The 20860-nt window shown below is 56.5% G+C and overlaps 1 protein-coding gene across 4 annotated transcripts in view; it reads right to left on the reverse strand.

Moving 5' to 3' along the window:
- Positions 1-20860, reverse strand: part of SLC38A10 (solute carrier family 38 member 10) — a 51827-nt gene that overhangs the window by 26828 nt on the left and 4139 nt on the right. For 2 of the 4 annotated variants that reach the window (XM_033182579.1, XM_033182580.1), the window contains exons 2-8: positions 18531-18648; positions 13380-13425; positions 11937-12030; positions 10688-10831; positions 8829-8953; positions 5292-5394; positions 3935-4117 (exon numbers count right to left, since the gene is read on the reverse strand). In XM_033182579.1, the coding sequence (XP_033038470.1) occupies positions 3935-4117; positions 5292-5394; positions 8829-8953; positions 10688-10831; positions 11937-12030; positions 13380-13425; positions 18531-18648 (813 nt within the window). Of the gene's footprint in view, positions 1-3934; positions 4118-5291; positions 5395-5497; positions 6382-8828; positions 8954-10687; positions 10832-11936; positions 12031-13379; positions 13426-18530; positions 18649-20860 lie in introns of those variants that run through there. The other 2 variants (XM_033182581.1, XM_033182582.1) reach the window with 2 other exon arrangements.

Consider the following 20860-nt stretch of genomic DNA (forward strand, 5'->3'; position numbering starts at 1 on the left):
CGCACACATGTGGCTGTGTTATCTTCAGGGTGTGGGCACAACCCCCAGGCACACACGCACACATGGGGCTGTGGCTGTGTTATCATCTTCAGGGTGTGGGCACAACCCCCACACACACGCACACACTCACGCACACGTGGCCGTATTATCTCCAGGGTGCAGGCAGAACCCCCCACACACACGCACGCACACTCACACATGTGGCCGTGTTATCCCACACACACACACACACACTCACATGTGGCCGTGTTATCCCACACACACACACGCACACACACTCATACATGTGGCCGTGTTATCCCACACACACACGCACACATGTGCCCGTGTTATCACACACACACGCACACACACTCACACATGTGGCCGTGTTATCCCACACACACACGCACGCACACGTGGCCATGTTATCCCCCCCACACATGCACACACACTCACACATGTGGCCGTGTTATCCCACACACACACACGCACACACACTCACATGTGGCCTGTTATCCCACACACACATGCACACACAATGTGGCCATGTTATCCCACACACACGCACTCACACTCACACATGTGGCCGTGTTATCTCCCACACACGCACACACGCACACATGGCCGTATTATCTCCAGGGTGCAGGCAGAACCCCCCACACACACACACACTCACATGTGGCCGTGTTATCCCACACACACATGCACACACACTCACACATGTGGCCGTGTTATCTCACACACACACGCACACACACACGTGGCCGTGTTATCTCCCACACACGCACACACGCACACGTGGCCGTATTATCTCCAGGGTGCAGGCAGAACCCCCCCCACACACACACACTCACATGTGGCCGTGTTATCCCACACACACACACATGTGGCCGTGTTATCTCCAGGGTGCAGGCAGAACCCCCCACACACACACACACTCACACATGTGGCCGTGTTATCCCACACACACACACGCACACACACTCACACATGTGGCTGTGTTATCCCACACACACACTCACGCACACATAGCTGTGTTATCTCTAGCAGATGTGCAGTAAGCAGTGAGCAATTTCAAAGTGCAGGAAGAAGAGGAGAGAAGGGCATGATGAGGCATCACCAAATTGCAAGTGCCTGTTTTGGCTGCAGGGTGCGGTCAGGCCTCGACTGCTCTGCACCGGGATGCCAGGGCCATTCATTCCAGAGGAGGAGGCAGAGCCAAGGACAGATGGCCTCAGACCCCACCTGCCCCAGGGCCCCAGGCTGTGGTCTCTAGTACAGGACACAGGAGCCAGACCGCCTGGCTCAAACCTTGCTCTGCCACTCACCCGCCCCAGTTGAGTGCCCCTAGGCAAGTGACTTAACCTCCATGCCTCAGTTTCCTCATCTGTCAACAGAAGCATCTCCTCATCCAGCCATGGTAAGGAGCAAATGAGTTAACACACAGGATGGGCTGGCCATGATGACTATCCCTGGACTAGGAAACAACCGCAGAACTTTCTAGAACTATAGTTTTGAAGCATCCCATTTTCAGAATGGACTTTTACACAGAATGGACTGTGGAAGCTCGAGCCAGAATTTCTATCGGCCTTAGGGTGATAATTTGTATACAGGCCAGGGAGGTTGGGGATTAGGTCCATCACACAAGAGTCCCGGTCCTAGAAATGTACCTATGACGTAGACCCAGAGAAGGGGAGGGGGGACTTTAGCATGAAGACTGTCGTGAGATGGTTATCCACGAGAGGTCAAGGGTGAAGGAGCAACGCACCCAGGCCCCTGCAACAAGTGGAGAAGCAAGGAAGCAGAGCCCCTGCAGGCTTGTAGGGACCGTGGAGAAACACTCACGGCACACTGGCTGAAGATAAGAAAGCAGGTGGCATGACCGCGGCCACACCTCCGGGAAAGGAGAAGCCACGGGCACTGACAGAGGAAACACAGCCTGGTCCTCCTTGGGATGAAGGGGTGTGCGTGAGCTTTCCTACTTGAGTCACAATACCTTTAATGCCACTACCAATCTTTTAACAAGATAAAAATGGGTCATGTACGGAAATACAGATGCTGCTCAGGTACAAAACATCAAACAGTGAAAGCTGGCCTGGCCAGACGTGTGGGGGGACCCCACGGCCAGATGACGGGCTCTGGCCTCGCCTCCTCGATCCTGCCTTGCCCGTGCCCAGGTGCCTGAACTCTGCAGGAGAGGGGCACCAGCACGTGCGGGAGGCGCTCAGTCCTTGGTGCTCCGCCTCTGCTGTGAAGCCAGAGGCATGTGGCTGGCAGAAGTCTGCGGGAGGCAGATGACTGCCACCAGGCTGTGGTGACCGTGCACCTGGCCACATGGACAGTGAGCCCAGGCTGCTGTTCCCAAGGCCCAGGGAGACCCACCGCCCCCACTGTGACTGCTGGACTCTCCCCTGGGTTCTCTGAGACGACTCAACCCGCCTTGGCTGAAACAGCTCAAGAGAAATGTGTGCTTCTAGCCACCAGGAGTCCCAGCTGACGGGACATACCAGGCTCACAGATCTCAGGCTGCAGGACAGAAGACGGATGGGCCACTGGGCGGAGCTCCCAAGGGGAGGCAGGAGGGGAACCTGGATGAGGCAGGGCTCCTCCAACGCGGCAGAGTGGCGTCTGCACCCCCGTGCTTGCGGCACAAGACAGCAGCACGCCTTTCATGGTTATCTCTGCCACAAGGAGAGAACCAGGACAGCCTTCTAGTTTCAACTCCTACAGGTGAAAATTTCTTTCTTTCTTTTTTTTTTTTTTTGAGGCAGAGTCTTGCTCTGTCGCCCGGACTGGAGTGCAGTGGCCGGATCTCAGCTCACTGCAAGCTCCGCCTCCCGGGTTTACACCATTCTCCTGCCTCAGCCTCCCGAGTAGCTGGGACTACAGGCGCCCGCCACCTCGCCCGGCTAGATTTTTGTATTTTTAGTAGAGACGGGGTTTCGCTGTGTTCGCCAGGATGGTCTCGATCTCCTGACCTTGTGATCTGCCCGTCTCGGCCTCCCAAAGTGCTGGGATTACAGGCTTGAGCCACCGCGCCCGGCCGAAAATTTCTTATAAAGAACTAAGTGGCTGCCTTGCCTACATACGTTACCGTGAAAAAACCCAGCCTCACTTTTTATTTTTCCTTCTTTCTCTTTTAGAGACAGGGTCTCACTTTGTAGCCCAGGCTGGAGCATGGTGGAGCGGTCATGGTCCACTACAGCCTTGAATTCTTGGTTCAAGTGATCCTCCTGCCTCAGCCTCCCGAGTTGCTGGGACTACAGGCATGCGCTGCCATGCCCAGCTGATTTTTGTTAATTTTTTGTAAAGATGGAGTCAAGCGATGTTGCCCAGGCTGGTTTCAAACTCCTGGGCTTAAGCCATCCTCCCACCTCGCCCTCCCAAAGGGCTGGGATTACAGGTGTGAGCCACCATACCCAGCCTATTTTTAAAATGTGTTTAAAGACAGGGTCTTGCTCTGTTGCCCCAGCTGGAATGTAGTGATGCAATCACATTCGACCTCAACCTTCTGGACTCACGCAATCCTCTTGCCTCAGCCTCCCAGACTCACGCAATCCTCTCACCTCAGCCTCCCGGACTCACGCAATCCTCTCGCCTCATCCTCCCAAGGAGCTGGGACCACAGGCACCACCACTATGGCCTGCGTCAAACTCAGCCTCTCTTATGGTTCAAAAATCTTCTGCTATATTGTTAAAATTTTTCAAAGTTACACAAAAGTAAAGAGAACTGTGCAGTGAACGCCATGTGCCCATCTCCAGACTCTGGCCATTATCAGCTCCTGCCCATTAATCTGGTTCCTCTAGGCTCCCCCAACTTCCACCCACCCAGGACTCCTCTGATGCAAATCCCCACTTTCCTGCTATATCTCTGGTTCGGGACAGCTGAGGGCTTATGGGAAGCAAGGCTGACCTGTGCTATTACAATCCGGAGAGCGCCCTGAGGGTCTTACCTGCTGCTCACACAGCAGCGTGCTCAGGGCCTGCCGGCATGGCAGGATCATCATGGGGAAGCCGACGGCCACTGACATCATGAAGCCCACACGGAGCATCTCCGTCACCAGGTTGGAGGGAAAGTGCATGAGCACGTTGCCGGCCGTGGCCTCGGTGAAGCTCACATAGCCGAAAAATCCCACCTGTTGGAGAATGAGAAATGGCAATGTGGCAGACGGACATCCTAGTCTGAGTGGCACCTGTCGCAGTGGGCAGGGCATGGGTGGGACCCGTGCCCTGCCCCTCAGAATGGCCTTCAATCCACTTCACAATGAAGCTTCTGCAAGAGACGGCCTTTGGGGGCAAAGCACCATTTGGCCTCCTCCTTCTTAAAATCTTCAGTTTCTGTAAGGAACATGCCCACTTCTTTTTCTTTTTTTTTTTTTTTGAGACATTTTGTCTTGCACTGTCGCCCAGGCTGGAGTGCAGTGGCACGATCTCGGCTCACTGCAAGCTCCGCCTCCCGGGTTCACACTATTCTCCTGCCTCAGCCTCCCAAGTAGCCAGGACTACAGGCGCCCGCCACCGCACCTGGCTAATTTTTTGGTATTTTTAGTAGAGACGGGGTTTCACCGTATTAGCCAGGATGGTCTCGATCTCCTGACCTCATGATCCGCCCACCTCGGCCTCCCAAAGTGCTGGGATTACAGATGTGAGCCACCATGCCTGGCTTTTTTTTTTTTTTTTTTTTGAGACGGGGTCTCCCTCTGAAGCCCAGGCTGGAGTGCAGTGGTGCAATCTCGGACTCAGTGTACCTCCGCCTCCCAGGTCCTGGTTCAAGCAATTCTCCTGCCTCAGCCTCCCAAGTAGCTGGGTTTACACGCATGCACCACCATGCCCAGCTAATTTTTGTATTTTTAGTAGAGATGGGGTTTCACCATGTTGGCCAGGCTGGTCTTGAACTCCTGACCTCGTGTTCCGCCCACCTTGGCCTCCCAAAGTGCTGGGATTACAGGCGTGAGCAACTGCGCCCGGCCAAAACATGCCCATTTCTAGAGAGAATTAACAGAGGTCTTGCAGAGTCGGTCAGAGTGGCTCGGACAAAGTGCCCCGGGAGCAGCCCTGGTGCCCGGCTCCTCAGGTCAGGAGAGCTTCCTGGCCCAGGGTGGACCCACGCTCACAGGACTGGTCCTGGAATCATGGAAGCTGATGGAGCTGCCCCAGGTCCCCACACAGCCTCCAGACACTGGGACGGGAACAGAGAGAAGAATCCAGCCGCACACAGGGCCAGGGCCGTGCCTGTGGCAGTCCCGGGGGCACCACAGCATGTCACGCTGGCATGACACAGGTGTGGAGAGGGCATGGCAAGGCTCTTACCATGACGTAGAAGGTGGTGACCACATTGAGGGAGGAGGCAAATATGGAGCTCATGGTTTTCACCGACGGCTCATCCAGGCTGTCGTACGTGGGTAGCACCTGGCTGTACAGAAACAGGCCATTTCACAGCAGACCCGAGACAGGCACGCCCTCTCCAGCGGCACCACTTCCAGGACCTCTTTGCAGCCCAGCCGAGAGTCTCTGACCTTCCTTCATGCAACACTCTCCACACACTGAAGTCCCAGCGCTGAGGCCAGGATTTCGTGATGCTGAGGACAGGAGCGTTGCAGCAGTCCCCACTCAGGATACCCCCCAGAGTGTGCGCCACGCGAACGTTCCCCAAGGCTAGGACGACAGGCTGCTGCTCCACGCCAGGGAGCGGGCGCTGAGAGTCAAAGCAGCCAGTTTACAGGGGAAGCAGCCAGAGGAGGCTGCTCAGAGAATCGCTGTCAAAAGGAGAGAAAGTTAAACAAACACCCTGGCCTGGGCGGCCGGCCCATCTCAGCGCCTCCGCACAGGAATGATCCGAGTCGGCACAGACAAGGAGACGGCCTGGGGCGCGATTACCCGCTGCAGCCTCTCACTTGTGTGATGAGAAAACTGGCTTCGGTCCCACGGCCTAGTGCCAGGAGTGTGGTGCTGCTGGGGGTGGGAGGGACCCAAGCCACCGGCCAGGCAAGGACATGACAGCCCTGAACAGGCAGCAGACCCATCTGAGGGATGTGCACAGGGACCTGAGCCCCTGGAGAGGGGTGGGCAAGACAGGCAGGGAGAGGCTGGGGCCATGGAGCATCTGTGTGCAGCCGGGGAGAAGGGAGCCAGGCCAGGTACACGCCAGAGCACACTGAGAGCCACTCTGCCGTGGGGCTGAACGAGGACTCTGGAGTGGGAGTCCGGGGGCTGCTCCTAGGGTGTCCAGGTGGTCATGGCCATGGCTGTCCCAAGGCAGGGGCTCAAGGGCACAAAGGAAGCTGGGTGGGCCAGGGAGAGGGCGGGATGCAGAAAGCCAGCAGCCAGTAAATGGACCAGCATAGCGGCCAGCGGAGCCAAATCCCAAACCGCCTTGAAGAAAGTGAAAGAAAAATAGGACATCCTGACTTTATTAAAAATCAAACCAGGCCAGGCACAGTGGTCAATGCCTGAATACCAGCACTTTGGAAGGCCGAGGCAGGAGGATCACTGGAGCCCGGGAAGTCGAGGCTGCAGTGAGCGGTGATCGCATCACTGTACTCCAGCTTGGGTGACACAGCAGGACACCATCTCCAAAAAAAGGAAAAGAAAACCCAGCAGACTGACAAGAACAAGGGAGAAGGCCCTGCCAGCGGCTGCTGGTGTCCTGCTGCCCAGGTCCTAGCACACCATCCCATCAGGCTGCCCTCATCACGGAGTGCCATCAACAGCAGTCTGGGGCCCCGCAGGACATGAGCCTTCCCCTCAGCCCAGGCTACAAGGGAGCTAAGCGGCCAGTGCCTGTGCACACAGCCCCAGGAGGCTGGCAGAGAAACAGGAAAAATACCCACGAGGTCTCCACGGCCCTAGACCCACAGCTTCAGGACTTCCCAGTGTTAAACTGTCCTCTGGCTGGAGCTGAGTCCATACCAGGGAGTCTCGGCTTGAGGGGACCAGCATTGGTGCCCCGTGACACGTGCTTACCCCCGTCCCCCAATACACACTGTGGGGAGTGGCCCCCAAGGAAGCCATGGACACTGTGGGCAGGGGTGTCTCTGCACGTGGGGTGGCCAGGGTGGAAGGCCAAGCCCCAGGCTCCACTCCAATCCTGACCACCTACCCCAGGGACCCCCGGGATCATCCCTGGAAAGAAACAAGGTAGGAGCCACAAAACCTTCTGGCCACCTGCAAAGGAGTTCCACAGACTGGGGACGTCCTGAGTGTTGGCCCACGGCCCCCGACAGAGCATCCCTGGCCCGCCCACCTCACAAGGCAGCCTCTGAGGCTCAGGGCCTACCAGAGTCAAGTGAAGCTCTTGGGTGTGTGGCCTCTGCCCTGCTGTGAGCATGGAGACCCCAGTCTCCAGACAGACCTTGCCCTCCGGGGCCTCCTGGGCTCCGTGCTGCCCCGGCTGCTTCTCTGGGCCTAGGACAACCGTTCTGCATAACCAGGTATGCATTTACCAGAAACGGCCAGATAGTGAAGGCACAGGGAAGGCCTGGTCCCAGCTGGCATCCAGGCCAATCACACAGGCAGGGGGCGCGGCCGGCCACCCCAGCAGGGACAGGCAGTCTGGCGTAGTGATGCTGTGGGAGGGATGAGATGTCTCGGCTCTCAGCAAATATTCCTGGGCTCAGGGGTGGGGAGGTCAGCACGGCGGCCAGCACAGGGGTGGGGAGGTCAGTGCAGCGGCTAGCACAGGGGTGGGGAGGTCAGTGCAGCGGCCAGCACAGGAGTGGGGAGGTCAGCGCGGCGGCCAGCACAGGGAGGGATGTCCCTGCTTGGGAGAATGTCTGGTGAATCTGTGGGCCCGCACATCCTCGGGGAGGGGCAGAAGGAAAGCTGCACTTGGTGAGCCACACGCTCCAGCGCTTCAGAACCCGGCACCTGACCTCGGAACCAGACCCGAACAAGGTGCACTGGCTGCTACGTGGCCACCACCAAAAACCCCCAGCTGCACATTTATTTCTAAATATGCAAACAGGCAGACACAAAGGGCCACTGGTAACTAGGTACGCAGCGGAAGAATGCAGCTTCTGTCACCGATCATAATGGGATATTAAACAGCAAGACTGGGGCGCGTTCTGGTGGAGACGGAGCTGCCAAGAGAGATGCTAAGTGGGAAATGACGATTTGGATCTCGCATGTGGGTGTAAACACAGCGGTACGAACAAATCTCATCTGTCACGTTAGTTTACGATTGGCTCAATGCATGCCCACTAACGCTACAGGGGCCGCTCTGCCAGCCCCCCGCACGCCGATGCTCTTTTCCCGTCCGCGCCGGATTTACGCCTCTCTTTTCAGCCGGTTACCATGTTCCAACCGGGCATGAATCACTCGCTCTTGTCATTTTGGTGGAGAAGGTAATGCTGCTGGAATTATGGAAGAGCCCGACCCGCATTGACAGAGCTCTGCGTGCCAGAGAGAAAGCAGGCTCACGCGTACATGCAGGCCTCCAAATGCATCCAGCAGCCGTCTGAAGTCAATGTTTGTGCAATTTCCTTTTAAATATTCTCAGAACAGCTAAATTCTGGCAAAACGCTCAGGACTCTGTGCAGTCAGATGGCTGGGCTGTTGCTGCATCCCCCACAGCCAACGCTCTGCTTGTGGGGATCTGGCAAAGCAGGGACTCTCACCAGCTAGTCCCAAACATGTCCCAGGAATAAAGCCGATCTACCTCCCAGTTAAAATACAACTATCTCCCTCAACCTGTGGGGGAAAGGTCACCACTGAACAAGACATCACTCTTCAGCAGCCAGCAAAGAGGGATCCCAGTAAACGAGAAAGACAGAGGGTCCCATCTCCCAGCAGCTCGCCCGCCCCCATCACAGCGCCCACCTCCACCACAGGCCACAGCAGGACACTTACGACTGGCAGGCGAAGGACATGCCGAAGATGGGGATGCAGCGGAAGACGCCCTCCCAGCGGACATAGCTGACCCGCTGCAGCCACTGCCCACTGAAGAGGCCGTGCTTGAGAGAGGAGAGCACAATCTGCAGGGGTAGCGGGGAGAGAGCACGGGGCAGGTCAGGATGCAGGCGGGACGCAGCATCCTGGCCCACACGCCGCTGGGAAGCAGTGGCAGGAGAGTGCAACTCTTCCCACCCACATCCCAGCCCCCCACCATCCTGTGCGGCCAGTTGGAGGCACGGAGACCCCACGCCTTTCTGGATTCCCAGTCCCTGCCTCAGAGCACCCTGGTTCATCCTGTGGGCACCAGAGCAGCTGCTCTTGCACAGGGGCTGCTTGGCGCAGACAGGAGACCACTGAGAGTACACAGCGCCATCGGTTACAGAGGTCGCTTTCCCACGTGGGCAGGTCCTACCCGATCCTGTACTGTGCTAGACACGGACATCTTCCAAAATACTGGCCCATCAAAGACGCGGCTATCTCAAGAGTAAAGAGGTAGCTGCCACCGGGCTGGCCCTCACTCGGAGAGCTAAGGAGCACTGGAGACCCTGGCTTCAGTGACCACCTGCCCTCGTCCTGGTGTAAACCCGCTGTGAGACACCAGATTCCAGCTGCTCAGGAAGGGTCATTTCTGACTTTGCCAGGGAACAGGCAGGTCCCAGGGGCTTGGGTTCTGGGGCTTCTATGGGCAGGGGCCTGGCAGAGAATGGAGGGTGTGCTGGGGGCTATGGGTGGTATCCGTGTTCTCAGTGCCAACTCCACAGCTGGCCCCTAGTCCATCCTGTTATAAATTGTCACTTAGAAAAATACTAGTGGCCGGGCGCAGTGGCTCACGCCTGTAATCCCAGCACTTTGGGAGGCCAAGGCAGGTGGATAACGAGGTCAGAAGTTCAAGACCGGCCTGGCCAAGATGGTGAAACCCCTTCTCTACTAAAAATAAAAAAAGTTAGCTGGGCGTGGCGGCAGGTGCCTGTAATCCCCACTACTTGGGAGGCTGAGGCAGGAGAATTACTTGAACCTGGGAGATGGAGGTTGCAGTGAGCCAAGATTGCACCACTGCACTCCAGCCTGGGCGACAGACTGAGACTCCATCTCAAATAAACAAACAAACAAAAAAACACAATAGCTTGCCACCTTGTATCAAAACACTGGCATTAGGCCTGGTGCGGTGGCTCACGCCTGTAATCCCAGCACTTTGGGAGGCCGAGGTGGGTGGATCACAAGGTCAGGAGATCAAGACCAGCCTGGCTAATACGGTGAAACCCCATCTCTACTAAAAAATACAAAAAATTAGCCGGGCGTGGTGGCGGGCGCCTGTAGTCCCAGCTATTTGGGAGGCTGAGGCAGGAGAATGGCGTGAACCTGGGAGGCAGAGCTTGAAGTGAGCAGAGATCGTGCCACTGCACTCCAGCCTGGACAACAGAGTGAGACTCCTCAAAAAAAAAAAAAAAAAAACACTGGTGCCGTGAGCCTTGGTCACAAACCCTACATAAGACATCTTTGCATAAAGCAAGTGGACCTGGCGTTTCCTTCCCCTTGCCTGGATGACATGAAACCAGCCTCAGAGCCACCCCTGTCCTGAGCCCCAGCCTCTCCTGCTGGCCAACCGCACCTAGGTCCAGCCAGCCCCGTCTGCCCAGTGGTGCCCAGGGACTGTGAGATGAATGGCACTTCCTGGCACATCCTGCTAATTCCAACACATTCCCAGGAGGTAGCAGGTGGACACACCAGACCTGGGCATGAGCCTGCCGTGGCCACAGGAAAGACTGGGCCAGGAGCAGCCTTTCAGTGGGTGCCTGCACGCACCGCAGACTCACCACGAACATGAACACGGTGTAGAAGAGGAGGGCCATGGCGCTGAAGGACTGGATGGAGGCCATCATGTTCCGCTGCAGGCTGAGCGGGAGCACGATGCACAGTGACACGGCGAACAGCAGGAACATGCGGAAGGTGCCGCCCACCTGCAGGGAGCCAGCAGGGGTCTTGGCCACAGCCCAGACCTGCTCACCACCCAGCTCTCTGCACTGCCAGGGAGCGGGAGCATCCTGAGCCCGAAAGCCGATGGCATCCAGGTGAACAACGCCGGCAGGTCTGAGGCTGGCACGCTCGCCTGGAAGCCGCTCTCACAGCCGCTGTGCTGTGTGCAGCCTCGGGCACTGGGCATTTCCCTTCCCTGGAGCCCAGCCCCGCCCCAGAGTGAGAACAGCCAGAGCAAAAGGACAGCAGCCCCCATAACACGGGAGGCAACACAGCAGCTGCGGGTCAGACTCAGCTGCCCTGGGCACAGGGCGGGAAAGGTCCAGACTGCCCTGTGGCAGGACAGGCCCAAAGCTCTAGCTACAAAGGTCACTGAGAAGCACGGAAAACAGAAGGTCGAATGGGGAGACAGAGTAGAGGGCCTAGCTCCCTGGACGCTCCTTGGATCTGTCTCTGACAAGGAGCAAATCGGGTACATTCCACTCCTGGAGAGGACACCCCCGCCTCAGCTGTGGCCTTTGAAAGCCTTTCTATGCTGTTAGCACCCTAACGTGCCATGATGCCCGCCCTGCCCAGTGAGGGCCTCTGCTCTCCGGCAGCGAGGGAAAGGTGTGTGGGCCCGTCAGGTGGGCCTCTACATGGCGGGGCCAAGCACGGAAGAGGCTACCCCAAGGTCCCTGCAAGAAGTGCTGAGTCCACAGCCCCCGGCAGCGGTGCCTCTGGATCCACCCAGCAGCTCTGGGTGACCACGGAGGCTGGGGATGCCCGAGGGCCTGGCCGCCTCTGCCCTCCAATGGGCAGCCCAGGCTGGCAGAGACTTGCTCTTCACTGTGCCCGGGTCTGAGGCTTCCCAACCCACCCCTCATCTACATGGTGTCAGACTCTGTCTGGCTTGCTTCCTCCCCTGTACCTCTCACAGACGTGACCCAGCAAAGCCCCCGCACTCCGCCAAGCCCCTGGAAGGACAGCAGCCTCAACAGAAGCTTCTCTCGACCAGCATCCTGGTCTCGGTCCTCAGGAGGATCCCATGGAGGTCCTCAGAGCAGCCGTCAGCATCTGAACAACCCAGAACCCTGAACACGTCCTTACCTGAAACCCAAACAGCCGGGCAAAGAAGTTGGACCCCAAGTCGCCAATCACGACGTAGAAGGCGATGCAGGTGCCCAGCATCAGCCCGATCATGCTGCGGGGGGTGGGGGTGCAGGAAACACCATCAGGGTGAGCTGGCAAAGCACCTGGGCAGCCTCCTGGGACCGCCCCAAGGCTGGGCTGAATGACAGATGTGGTATCTTTTGTTTTTTTTTTTTGAGACGGAGTCTTGCTCTGGCGCCCGGGCTGGAGTGCAGTGGTCGGATCTCAGCTCACTGCAAGCTCCGCCTCCCGGGTTCACGCCATTCTCCTGCCTCAGCCTCCGGAGTAGCTGGGACCACAGGCGCCCTCCACCTCGCCCGGCTAATTTTTTGTACTTTTTAGTAGAGATGGGGTTTCATCGTGTTAGCCAGGATGGTCTCGATCTCCTGACCTCGTGATCCGCCCACCTCAGGCTCCCAAAGTGCTGGGAGTACAGGTGTGAGCCACTGTGTCCAGCCAACAGATGTGATTTCAAACGCGCCTCAGTTCACAGGGTATGGGCAGGTTCTGTGGCGCTCGCTGTGTCACTTGGAACGCACACCGAACGACACTCAGCTTTTCTCAGCGTAGTATTACACTCGCCTCTCCGCAGGGGCTCTAAAAGTTACAAAAATGCTCCATGATGGGCCCAGCGCGGTGGCTCACGCCTGTAATCTCAGCACTTTGGGAGGCCGAGGCAGGCGGATCACCTGAGATCAGGAGTTTCAAAACCAGCCTGGCCGACATGGCAAAACCCTGTCTCTACTAAAAATACAAAAATTAGCTGGGCATGGTGGCGGGTGCTTGTAATCCCAGCTACTTGGGAGGCTGAGGCAGGAGAATCACTTAAACCCAGGAGGCTGCAATGAGCCGAGATCCCGCCACTGCACTCAAGCCTGGGCGACAGAGCAAAACTCCATCTCAAAAAATAAAAAAATAAAAAAAGCCCCACGATGCTAGTCAAGTTAACAGAACAATCAACTGCTTTCAAAAAAGGCTGTTCTTTGGAGTTTACAATTCCCTAATTTAGAAGCCTAAAAGTGCAATCTCCCGGCAATTTTTTCATCTCATAATTTTTTTCATCTCATGAAATTTTATTCGAAAAGAAGAAAAATATGACATTTGCAATGTAATGGCACCTTTATGCAGCGGTGTGCGGGGGGTGGGTGCGGTATGAAGGAATGGTGTTGAGAGATTACAACTGAGGGAGGGCTGTTTTCCAAGTTCTTGGAGTTTTCCATATTTAAATTTGTATTACAACACTGAAGGGTACAGGTAATTGGACTTTCATGTATTTAGTGACTCTTCAGAAACCTAAGTTACAGGTGAACCCGGGAATGAAGCCGCTGCTCCCGCCGGGAGGGTCCCCAGTGTCTGGGTGCAGGGGTTGGGGGGCAAATGCAGGGGCAGGGCGGGGCTTACCTGGTCTCCACCAGCATCTTGCCCGCCTTCCCATAGGCGTGGAATGCTAGCGCAAAAGAAAAGAAAGGAACACTCAGTCCAACAGTGTGAGACGCACATCCAGAACAAAGGTACTGAGCAAAGCTGTCCAGGGCAATTTCACAGAAACCCGTGGGTCCAGATTCTCCAGGGCATGAGAGGTGTTTCAAATTCTCACCACCAGGTTATTTTTGGATCTACTGTCTGCAAATGAAACTATAGGAAACAAAGACAGAGCAAGGGAAGGACAGGAGGCAGGTTCTTCTTTCACTCAATCAGATTTTTTAAAAGACAGAGAGACAAGTCCCTGCAATGCACAGTCCTCCCACGGGGTGACCACTGGGGGCCCGCTGGAAACAGCATCCCACAGCCCGGCATGGCCGAACCCCGTGCTGTTGGCCGGAGCCTGCAGGTCCCCAGAGGATTCAGTGCCAGCCCCAGGTGCCCGAGCACCACAGCCTGCATCGGAGGGGCTCATGAGGAAGGGCTTTCATTTTCACCCTTTGGTTGGGATTTACAGAAACGAACGGAGACCCCTTTCAAGCATGGTGCTTCAGGAAGGGAGGGGACGAGAGCCCGGGACTTCTGGTGTCCCCGTGGACAGCCAATGAGGAGCCTTGCCGATGAGGAGCATGCGTCCCCGTCCCCGACGGGGCGGCCGAACGCGGGAGGAGCCGCCATTCTCTCCGCCCTGACAGCGGGATTCTCTGCAGCAGATGAGAAACGGGGCTGACTCAGCAGGGTCCCTCCCAGGCCCCAGGCGGTCATCTGGTGACCCCTGCGCTTCCCCGCGGCCCAGCGGAGGAGGGCAAAGGGAAGTCCCAGCCCCGGCAGCCCCAGAGATGGGTGCATGTGACGGATGGCCCAGCCTGGCAGCCCCGGAGATGGGTGCATGTGACAGGATGGCCCAGCCCCGGCAGCCCCGGCTTCCTGCCTCCAGTTTCCTCCCGCGCACGGGCTCCAGGCCTCTGGTGAGCTTTGGAAAGCAGGAAACACACAGGCCAGTAAATATGAATGAGTCCAAAAAACACTCCTGATGACTTTAAACTACTTAGGAAGAAGCACAGCATTGCCGAACGCCAGACTGGGAGCAGCAAAGACCCCGCCTCCAGGGCTCACCTTGGCCTCTCCCGGACCTGCCTGCCGGCTCGCTCAAGGAGCCTGGCACCCCGAGTTCATCCCACAACACGGAAACTGGAGCCAGGCCCCAGAAGCTGACCTCAGGCTGCAGAGAATTTCAAACACTAACAACTCCGGCAGCCCCCTCAGCAGCAGCCCACAGCCCAGGGCCCTGCTGTCACCAGAAAATGCCCTCCACACCCCTCGGTGACGGTACAGCCCGGACACAGCAAAACCCCACGCTTCAAACGTGGAGGTGCTCCTGGCCATAACGTGCCTTTTTATTCTCCAAAACGAAGCTGAGTCGCCACAGCATATTCCAAACACGAGCGCACCTTGCCCAAGATGGTTCCAGAACATGCCTGCCGCTGGCAAGGGAAAATGGAAGGCCGTCTAGGAAATCAGGACGGCACTCTCTTCCGGTTCCCAGGACAACGTCCTGAGAGCCCACCATGCTGAGACACAGCACCGCGCCTTCTTTTCCCCACCCGGCCAAACCCTTTCACCATTCCCAGTGTCAATCCCTCGGCAACTTCTCCCCAGCTTCAAACACCAGCCCCAGTCGGACCCCACTCCTTCGCATCCTGCCTGGACGGGCACAGGGAAAGAGAGGAAGAGGCTGAAGCACCCAGCAAGGTCCCGGGGACCCGGGCCTCCCCCGAGTGTGGACTCCCAGTGCTGGCCCAGCCCCCGCCAGGGTGGAGGTGTCTGTGAGCGGCGAGCTCTGAGGCCGCGGCCTCCATGCAGGGTGTACCCTGCCCTGGGTCCAGTCAGATGTCCCCCAGAGCCGGCACAGGAGCCACAGAAGCCCGGACCGCCCAGCGACGGAACACAGGCAGCACCCCTGACGCTGCTGCTCACAAGCGAGAACTCAGAGGCTGTGTGGGGGCCAAACGGTTGCTGCTGCTGGGGGAGGCGCTTTCTAGCCCAGACCACACATGCCGGGGTTCAGGCACAACTCTCAACAGGACAGGGTCTGGGGCTCAGAACAGCATCACGAGAAGCCGCGACAGCTGAGGGAGGCTGAATGACTGGTGTATCTGTGTGTCTTCTGAAGAGGGATTTAGAAAAGTCCGTGTCCAGGGAAGACACGACACTCACGGTAAAGCAAGCAGCAAGTGAGAAGCTGATGAAAACGACAAAAACCACCCACAACCAGCAACAGCAGACAGGACAGAGAAATACACAAACACCAACAAGAAACGACGCCTCTCCAGGCTGGCACCTGGCACTGGAGGAGAGCGGGGAGGGTTAAGAGACCAGCGGCCACCTCCCTGGGCTAACCAACCCAAGGAACCATCACGCCGCAAACCCGTGCCTCGGTGGGCACAGATGCCATTCGGAGGAAACCACCCGGCCGTCCCAGGGAAAATAAGTCTCTGTGTGCAAGTACAGGACGCAGCCCAGCGCCTCCCGAAGACTGCAGTGTGGAGCTGCTGTCCACTCTGCACGAGGGCCTCGCCTCAGCTCCAGGAGATTCTCATCTTACCCTCCCCAGGGATGCCTCTCCCAGCGCGTGTCTCTCCGCTTCTAGGACGAGCCAGGGCAGACTGCGGCTGACGCAGAGAAGCTGGGCCCAGGGGCCTCTGTCCGGAGCTCATGCAGTAGAACCTTCATGTTTGGTGTCCAAGGCATAACCTGAGACACGCTTAGTGTTTTGAATCTTGTTTGTTTCTGGCAGGCAGACGTGGACTGCGGTCACCCCAGCCAGTTAAAGGTTGGAAGCTCAGGTAGGAGCTCCAGGCAGCATAGAAGAGAACCCGTCCGGCAATTTTCTTCCAGTCTTTCACATGTAGCCAAACTGGTTTGACTGTTCGGGGACTTTCAGTGAATAAGACAGCCAGCTATCAGAAATGGGGGCCTCCCCAGCCGTGGGTCACCGGTCTTCCTCCAGGACACAGCCAAGTACTTAAGTTGGGGCCTCTGCTACAGAAACCCTGTACAGAGATCTCAGTGGGGAGAAAAGGGTCACCCTGCAGGCCATAGCTCTGCAGACCCAGGAAGGGGCCTGCCCAGGCACTGTGCCTCCTGGCTTCCAGTAGGCATGTTTCAGCCCAAGTTGAATTAGGCCATCTCACTGCGGATCAAATTTAACGGTGAACTTCACTTCCTCAAATAACAACAAGAAAAGGCTCTGACAGCACCATTCTCATCAGGAAGGGAAGAGAAGGAACGCACGCCCTCTGGTTCCGAGGGCAGAAACGAACGCAGGACTCTCTGTGGCAACACGAAGGGGACTGGGAAGAAGTGGAGGCTGGGAGGCCAGGACCCCTGTGTGGACCCTGCAGGTGTTTTTATTTTGTTTGGCCCCCTGGACCCCTAAATACCATTTCCTCTCCCTCTGCCTCCTCGCTCTGCCGTGGGAACTGTGAGCCCAGAGGCAGGATGGCCTTCTGCAGGGAGGACCGGACATCCCAGCCACACACTGGCTGGAGGGGCCAGAGCCTTCATCACAAGGCCAGGAATTTTTACTGGAACCCACAGGGCCAACTCCTGAGAACACGGACACTGGAATTTCAACACCCATGCTGGATGCCCCCAGAATGGAATGTGGAGCCGAGAGGTGCCGAGCCCGTGGCGGGCAGGGAGCAGTGTGGGTCACACAGCCTGCGGGCAGATGGGAAGGTGAGGGATGGCACCGTAGAAGACAACGTAGAAAGTATTCCACACTGAGATGAGGCCGACAGCGCAGCCTTCTTTCCTGGCTGAAACAGCATTAATAAAGGAAACAGAACTGCAACCACCGGCATCAGGGGAAGGACAAAGCCACTGGGAGAGGAGCCACTGAACCCCAGCAACAGCCTGGGGCCGAGGAGCTCCCTCCATGGAATTCTGAGTTGGGGAGAGCAGCAAGGTTCTCTGCAGGCAGCTCCGCGGGAAGGCGTCTGGTGTCTGGGAGAGACAGTGAGCAGGCCCGTACCAGGACTACAAGGACGGCTGTCTCAGCCCGAGTTTAGAAGCGGAAGCTGCGTGGCGGCGGGCAGGAGCACAGGATGACAGGGACGCCTGGTGTCTCATACCCTTCTGTGTCATTCCAATGTTGAAGCATGTGTTGTTGTTTTTTTTTTTTTTTTTTTTTGAGATGGAGTCTTGCTCAATGGCCCAGGCTGGAGTGCAGTGGCCGGATCTCAGCTCACTGCAAGCTCCGCCTCCCAGGTTTACGCCATTCTCCTGCCTCAGCCTCCCGAGGAGCTGGGACTACAGGCGCCCGCCACCTCGCCCGGTTAGCTTTTTTTGTATTTTTTTAGTAGAGACGGGGTTTCACGGTGTTAGCCAGGATGGTCTCGATCTCCTGACCTCGTGATCCACCCGTCTCGGCCTCCCAAAGTGCTGAGATTACAGGCTTGAGCCACCGCGCCCGGCCGAAGCATGTGCTTGTAACAGGTTTTTCTATTTTTTTCAGACAGTCTCACTCTGTCACCAAGGCTCAAGTGCAGTGGCATAATCTCAGCTCACTGCAGTCTCCACCTCCCGGGTTCAAGAGATTCTCTGGCCTCAGCCTCCCGAGTAGCTGGACTTACAGGTGCCTGCCACCACGTCTGGCTAATTTTTTGTATTTTTGGTAGACATAGGGTCTCACCATGTTGTCCAGGCTGGTCTCGAATTCCTGACCTCAAATAATCCGCCTGCCTCGGCCTGCCAAAGTGCAGGCATGAGTCACTGCGCCCAGCAGATTTTTTTGTTTTAACTGCATTTTTTTTTTTTATTATTTTTAATTCTTTCACCCAGGCTGGAGTACAGTGGCGTGGTCACAGCTCACTGCCACCTCAGACTCCCAAGCTCAGGTGATCCTCGCACCTCAGCTCCCAAATGGTAGCTGGGACGACAGGCACATGCAAGTACACCCGGCTCATTTTTTTTTAGCATTACATTTTAAAACAAAGGAAAAAAACCCTGCTATCCAAGGAACTGTGGAAGAATAAAGTAGAGAAAATAAATGGAATAAGAAAATAAATAAACGGAATAAGGCCCCCGCCCCAGGTCCAGAGCCACCTTGTGGAGAGGGTGCCTCACCCAGGCCAGCGTAGGTCCTCCGCTTGCTCAGGCTGGCCGACTTCACCAAGAACATGCACGACTGGTGCGTCATCCAGGAGCAGAAGACCAAGAGCAGCGCCCCCAGGACGATGCCGCACTGCAGGGTGGAGACAGGAACACATGTTCACAGCAGCAGGCGCTCCTCAAAGGCCCTCACCCCACTCACCCAGCTCATGAGCACCTTCTTCACCCCCAGGCCCCGCTCTATCCCAGTCTCCTGCCAAACGCGACACTTCCTAGCACTGAAAGGCCCATTTCCTTGGTGTGGTGGCCGCATGCCTCGTCCAGGGACAAAGCTGCATGCGCAGAGCACAGGGGCACCATCTCCTTCCCAGTCCCCGCCTCAAGTCTTCATGGACGGCTGGGTGCTGCCAACTAATACCCCCTTGTTCTCTGCACATGCCCTATGTGCATCATTAGCCACTTGAGTCCACAGCTACGAGTAATGAACATGTTCTGAAAGGAAGAGATTAACAATGCCATTTTCCCCGTTCTCATGAGTTAAACAGACACCTACTATGTGACTTGGGGATTAACTGCCCCCTAGGTATTCACTTACCCAAGAGGAATGAAAACGTGTTCATGAAAAACCTGTATGCCAATGTTTACAGCAGGTTTATCCACAACCCAAAAATGGAAAAACAGCCCAAATGTCCTTCAACAAGCGAATGGATACAAACTCTGGTCCATTCGAATAAGGGAATATTAGTCAGCAGGAAAAAGGGATGACTACAGACACCCACCGTGACACGGATGGGACTTGAACGCACCATGCTGAGCAGAGGAAGCTGGACTCTGAATGCTACAAATAGTGTCATTCTGTTTACAGGACGTTCAGAAAAGGCAAACTTTTAGGCCACGGAATAGGTCAGTGTTGCCAGGGGCTGGGGGTATGGAGATTGGCTGGTGACAAAGGGGTACGTGGGGACCCTCTGGGAGATGGAGCTGTGTGTTCTGTTTGACTGTGGTGGTTACACAGCAAGCCCGTAACCTGCACCCTGAAGAGAGTCAATCGGCCGGGCGCGGTGGCTCACACCTATAATCCCAGCACTTTGGGAGGTTGAGGTGGGCAGATCATGAGGTCAGGAGATCGAGACCAACCTGGCCAACATGGTGAAATCCCATCTCTACTAAAAATATAAAAATTAGCTGGGCATGGTGGTGCACGCCTGTAATCCCAGCTACTTGGGAGGCTGCGGCAGGAGAATCACTTGAACCAGGGAGTCAAAGGTTGCAGTTGAGCTGAGATTGTGCCACTGCACTCCAGGCTGGCGACAGAGTGAGACTCTGTCTCAAGGAAAAACAAAAAAAAAGGCCAGGCACGGTGGCTCACGCCTGTAATCCCAGCACTTTGGGAGGCCAAGGCGGGCAGATCACGAGGTCAGGAGCTCGAGACTATCCTGGCTAACACGGTGAAACCCCGTCCCTACTAAAAATATAAAAAATGAGCTGGGCGTGGTGGTGGGTGCCTGTAGTCCCAGCTACTCGGGAGGCTGAGGCAGAAGAATGGTGTGAACCCGGGAGGTAGAGTTTGCAGTGAGCCAAGATCGCAGCCTGGGTGACAGAGCAAGACTCTGTCTCAAAAAAAAACAAAAGAGAGTGAATCTTGCTGCATGTCCACTACCTCCATCAAGGTGACACTTAAAACACAAGGACTGGCCGGGCGCGGTGACTCACACCTGTAATCCCAGCACTTTGGGAGGCTGAGGCAGGCGGATCACGAGGTCAGGAGATCGAGACCATCCTGGCTAACACGGTGAAACCCCGTCTCTACTAAAAATACAAAAAGTTAGCCAGGCGTGGTGGTGGGCGCCTGTTGTCCCAGATACTCAGGAGGCAGAGCTTGCAGTGAGCCGAGGTCATGCCACTCCACTCCAGCCTGGACGATAGAGCCAGACTCCATTTCAAAAAACAAAAATAAAAAAATACAAGGACCGCCGCCCTAGTGCAAGACATCAGTCATGTGAACCTAGTAGGACGGTGAGGGGGGCAGGGGTGCTGTACTTTCCACTCTGTTGTTCTGTAAACTTAAAACTGCTCAAACACGTAAGTCTGGCCGGGCGCACTGGCTCACGCCTGTAATCCCAGCACTTTGGGAGGCCAAGGCAGGTGGATCTTTTGAGGTCAGGAGTTTGAGACCAGCCTGGCCAACATGGTGAGACTCCCACCTCTACTGAAAACACACACAAAAAATTAGCTGGGCGTGGGGTGGGCACCTGTAATCCCAGTTACCCGGGAGGCTGAGGCAGGAGAATCGCTTGAACCCGAGAGGTGGAGGCTGCAGTGAGCCAAGATTGAACCACTGCACT

Source organism: Trachypithecus francoisi, unplaced genomic scaffold (assembly GCF_009764315.1).
Source record: "Trachypithecus francoisi isolate TF-2019V2 unplaced genomic scaffold, Tfra_2.0 Lachesis_group20, whole genome shotgun sequence".
In the NCBI taxonomy this organism is placed as follows: domain Eukaryota; kingdom Metazoa; phylum Chordata; class Mammalia; order Primates; family Cercopithecidae; genus Trachypithecus; species Trachypithecus francoisi.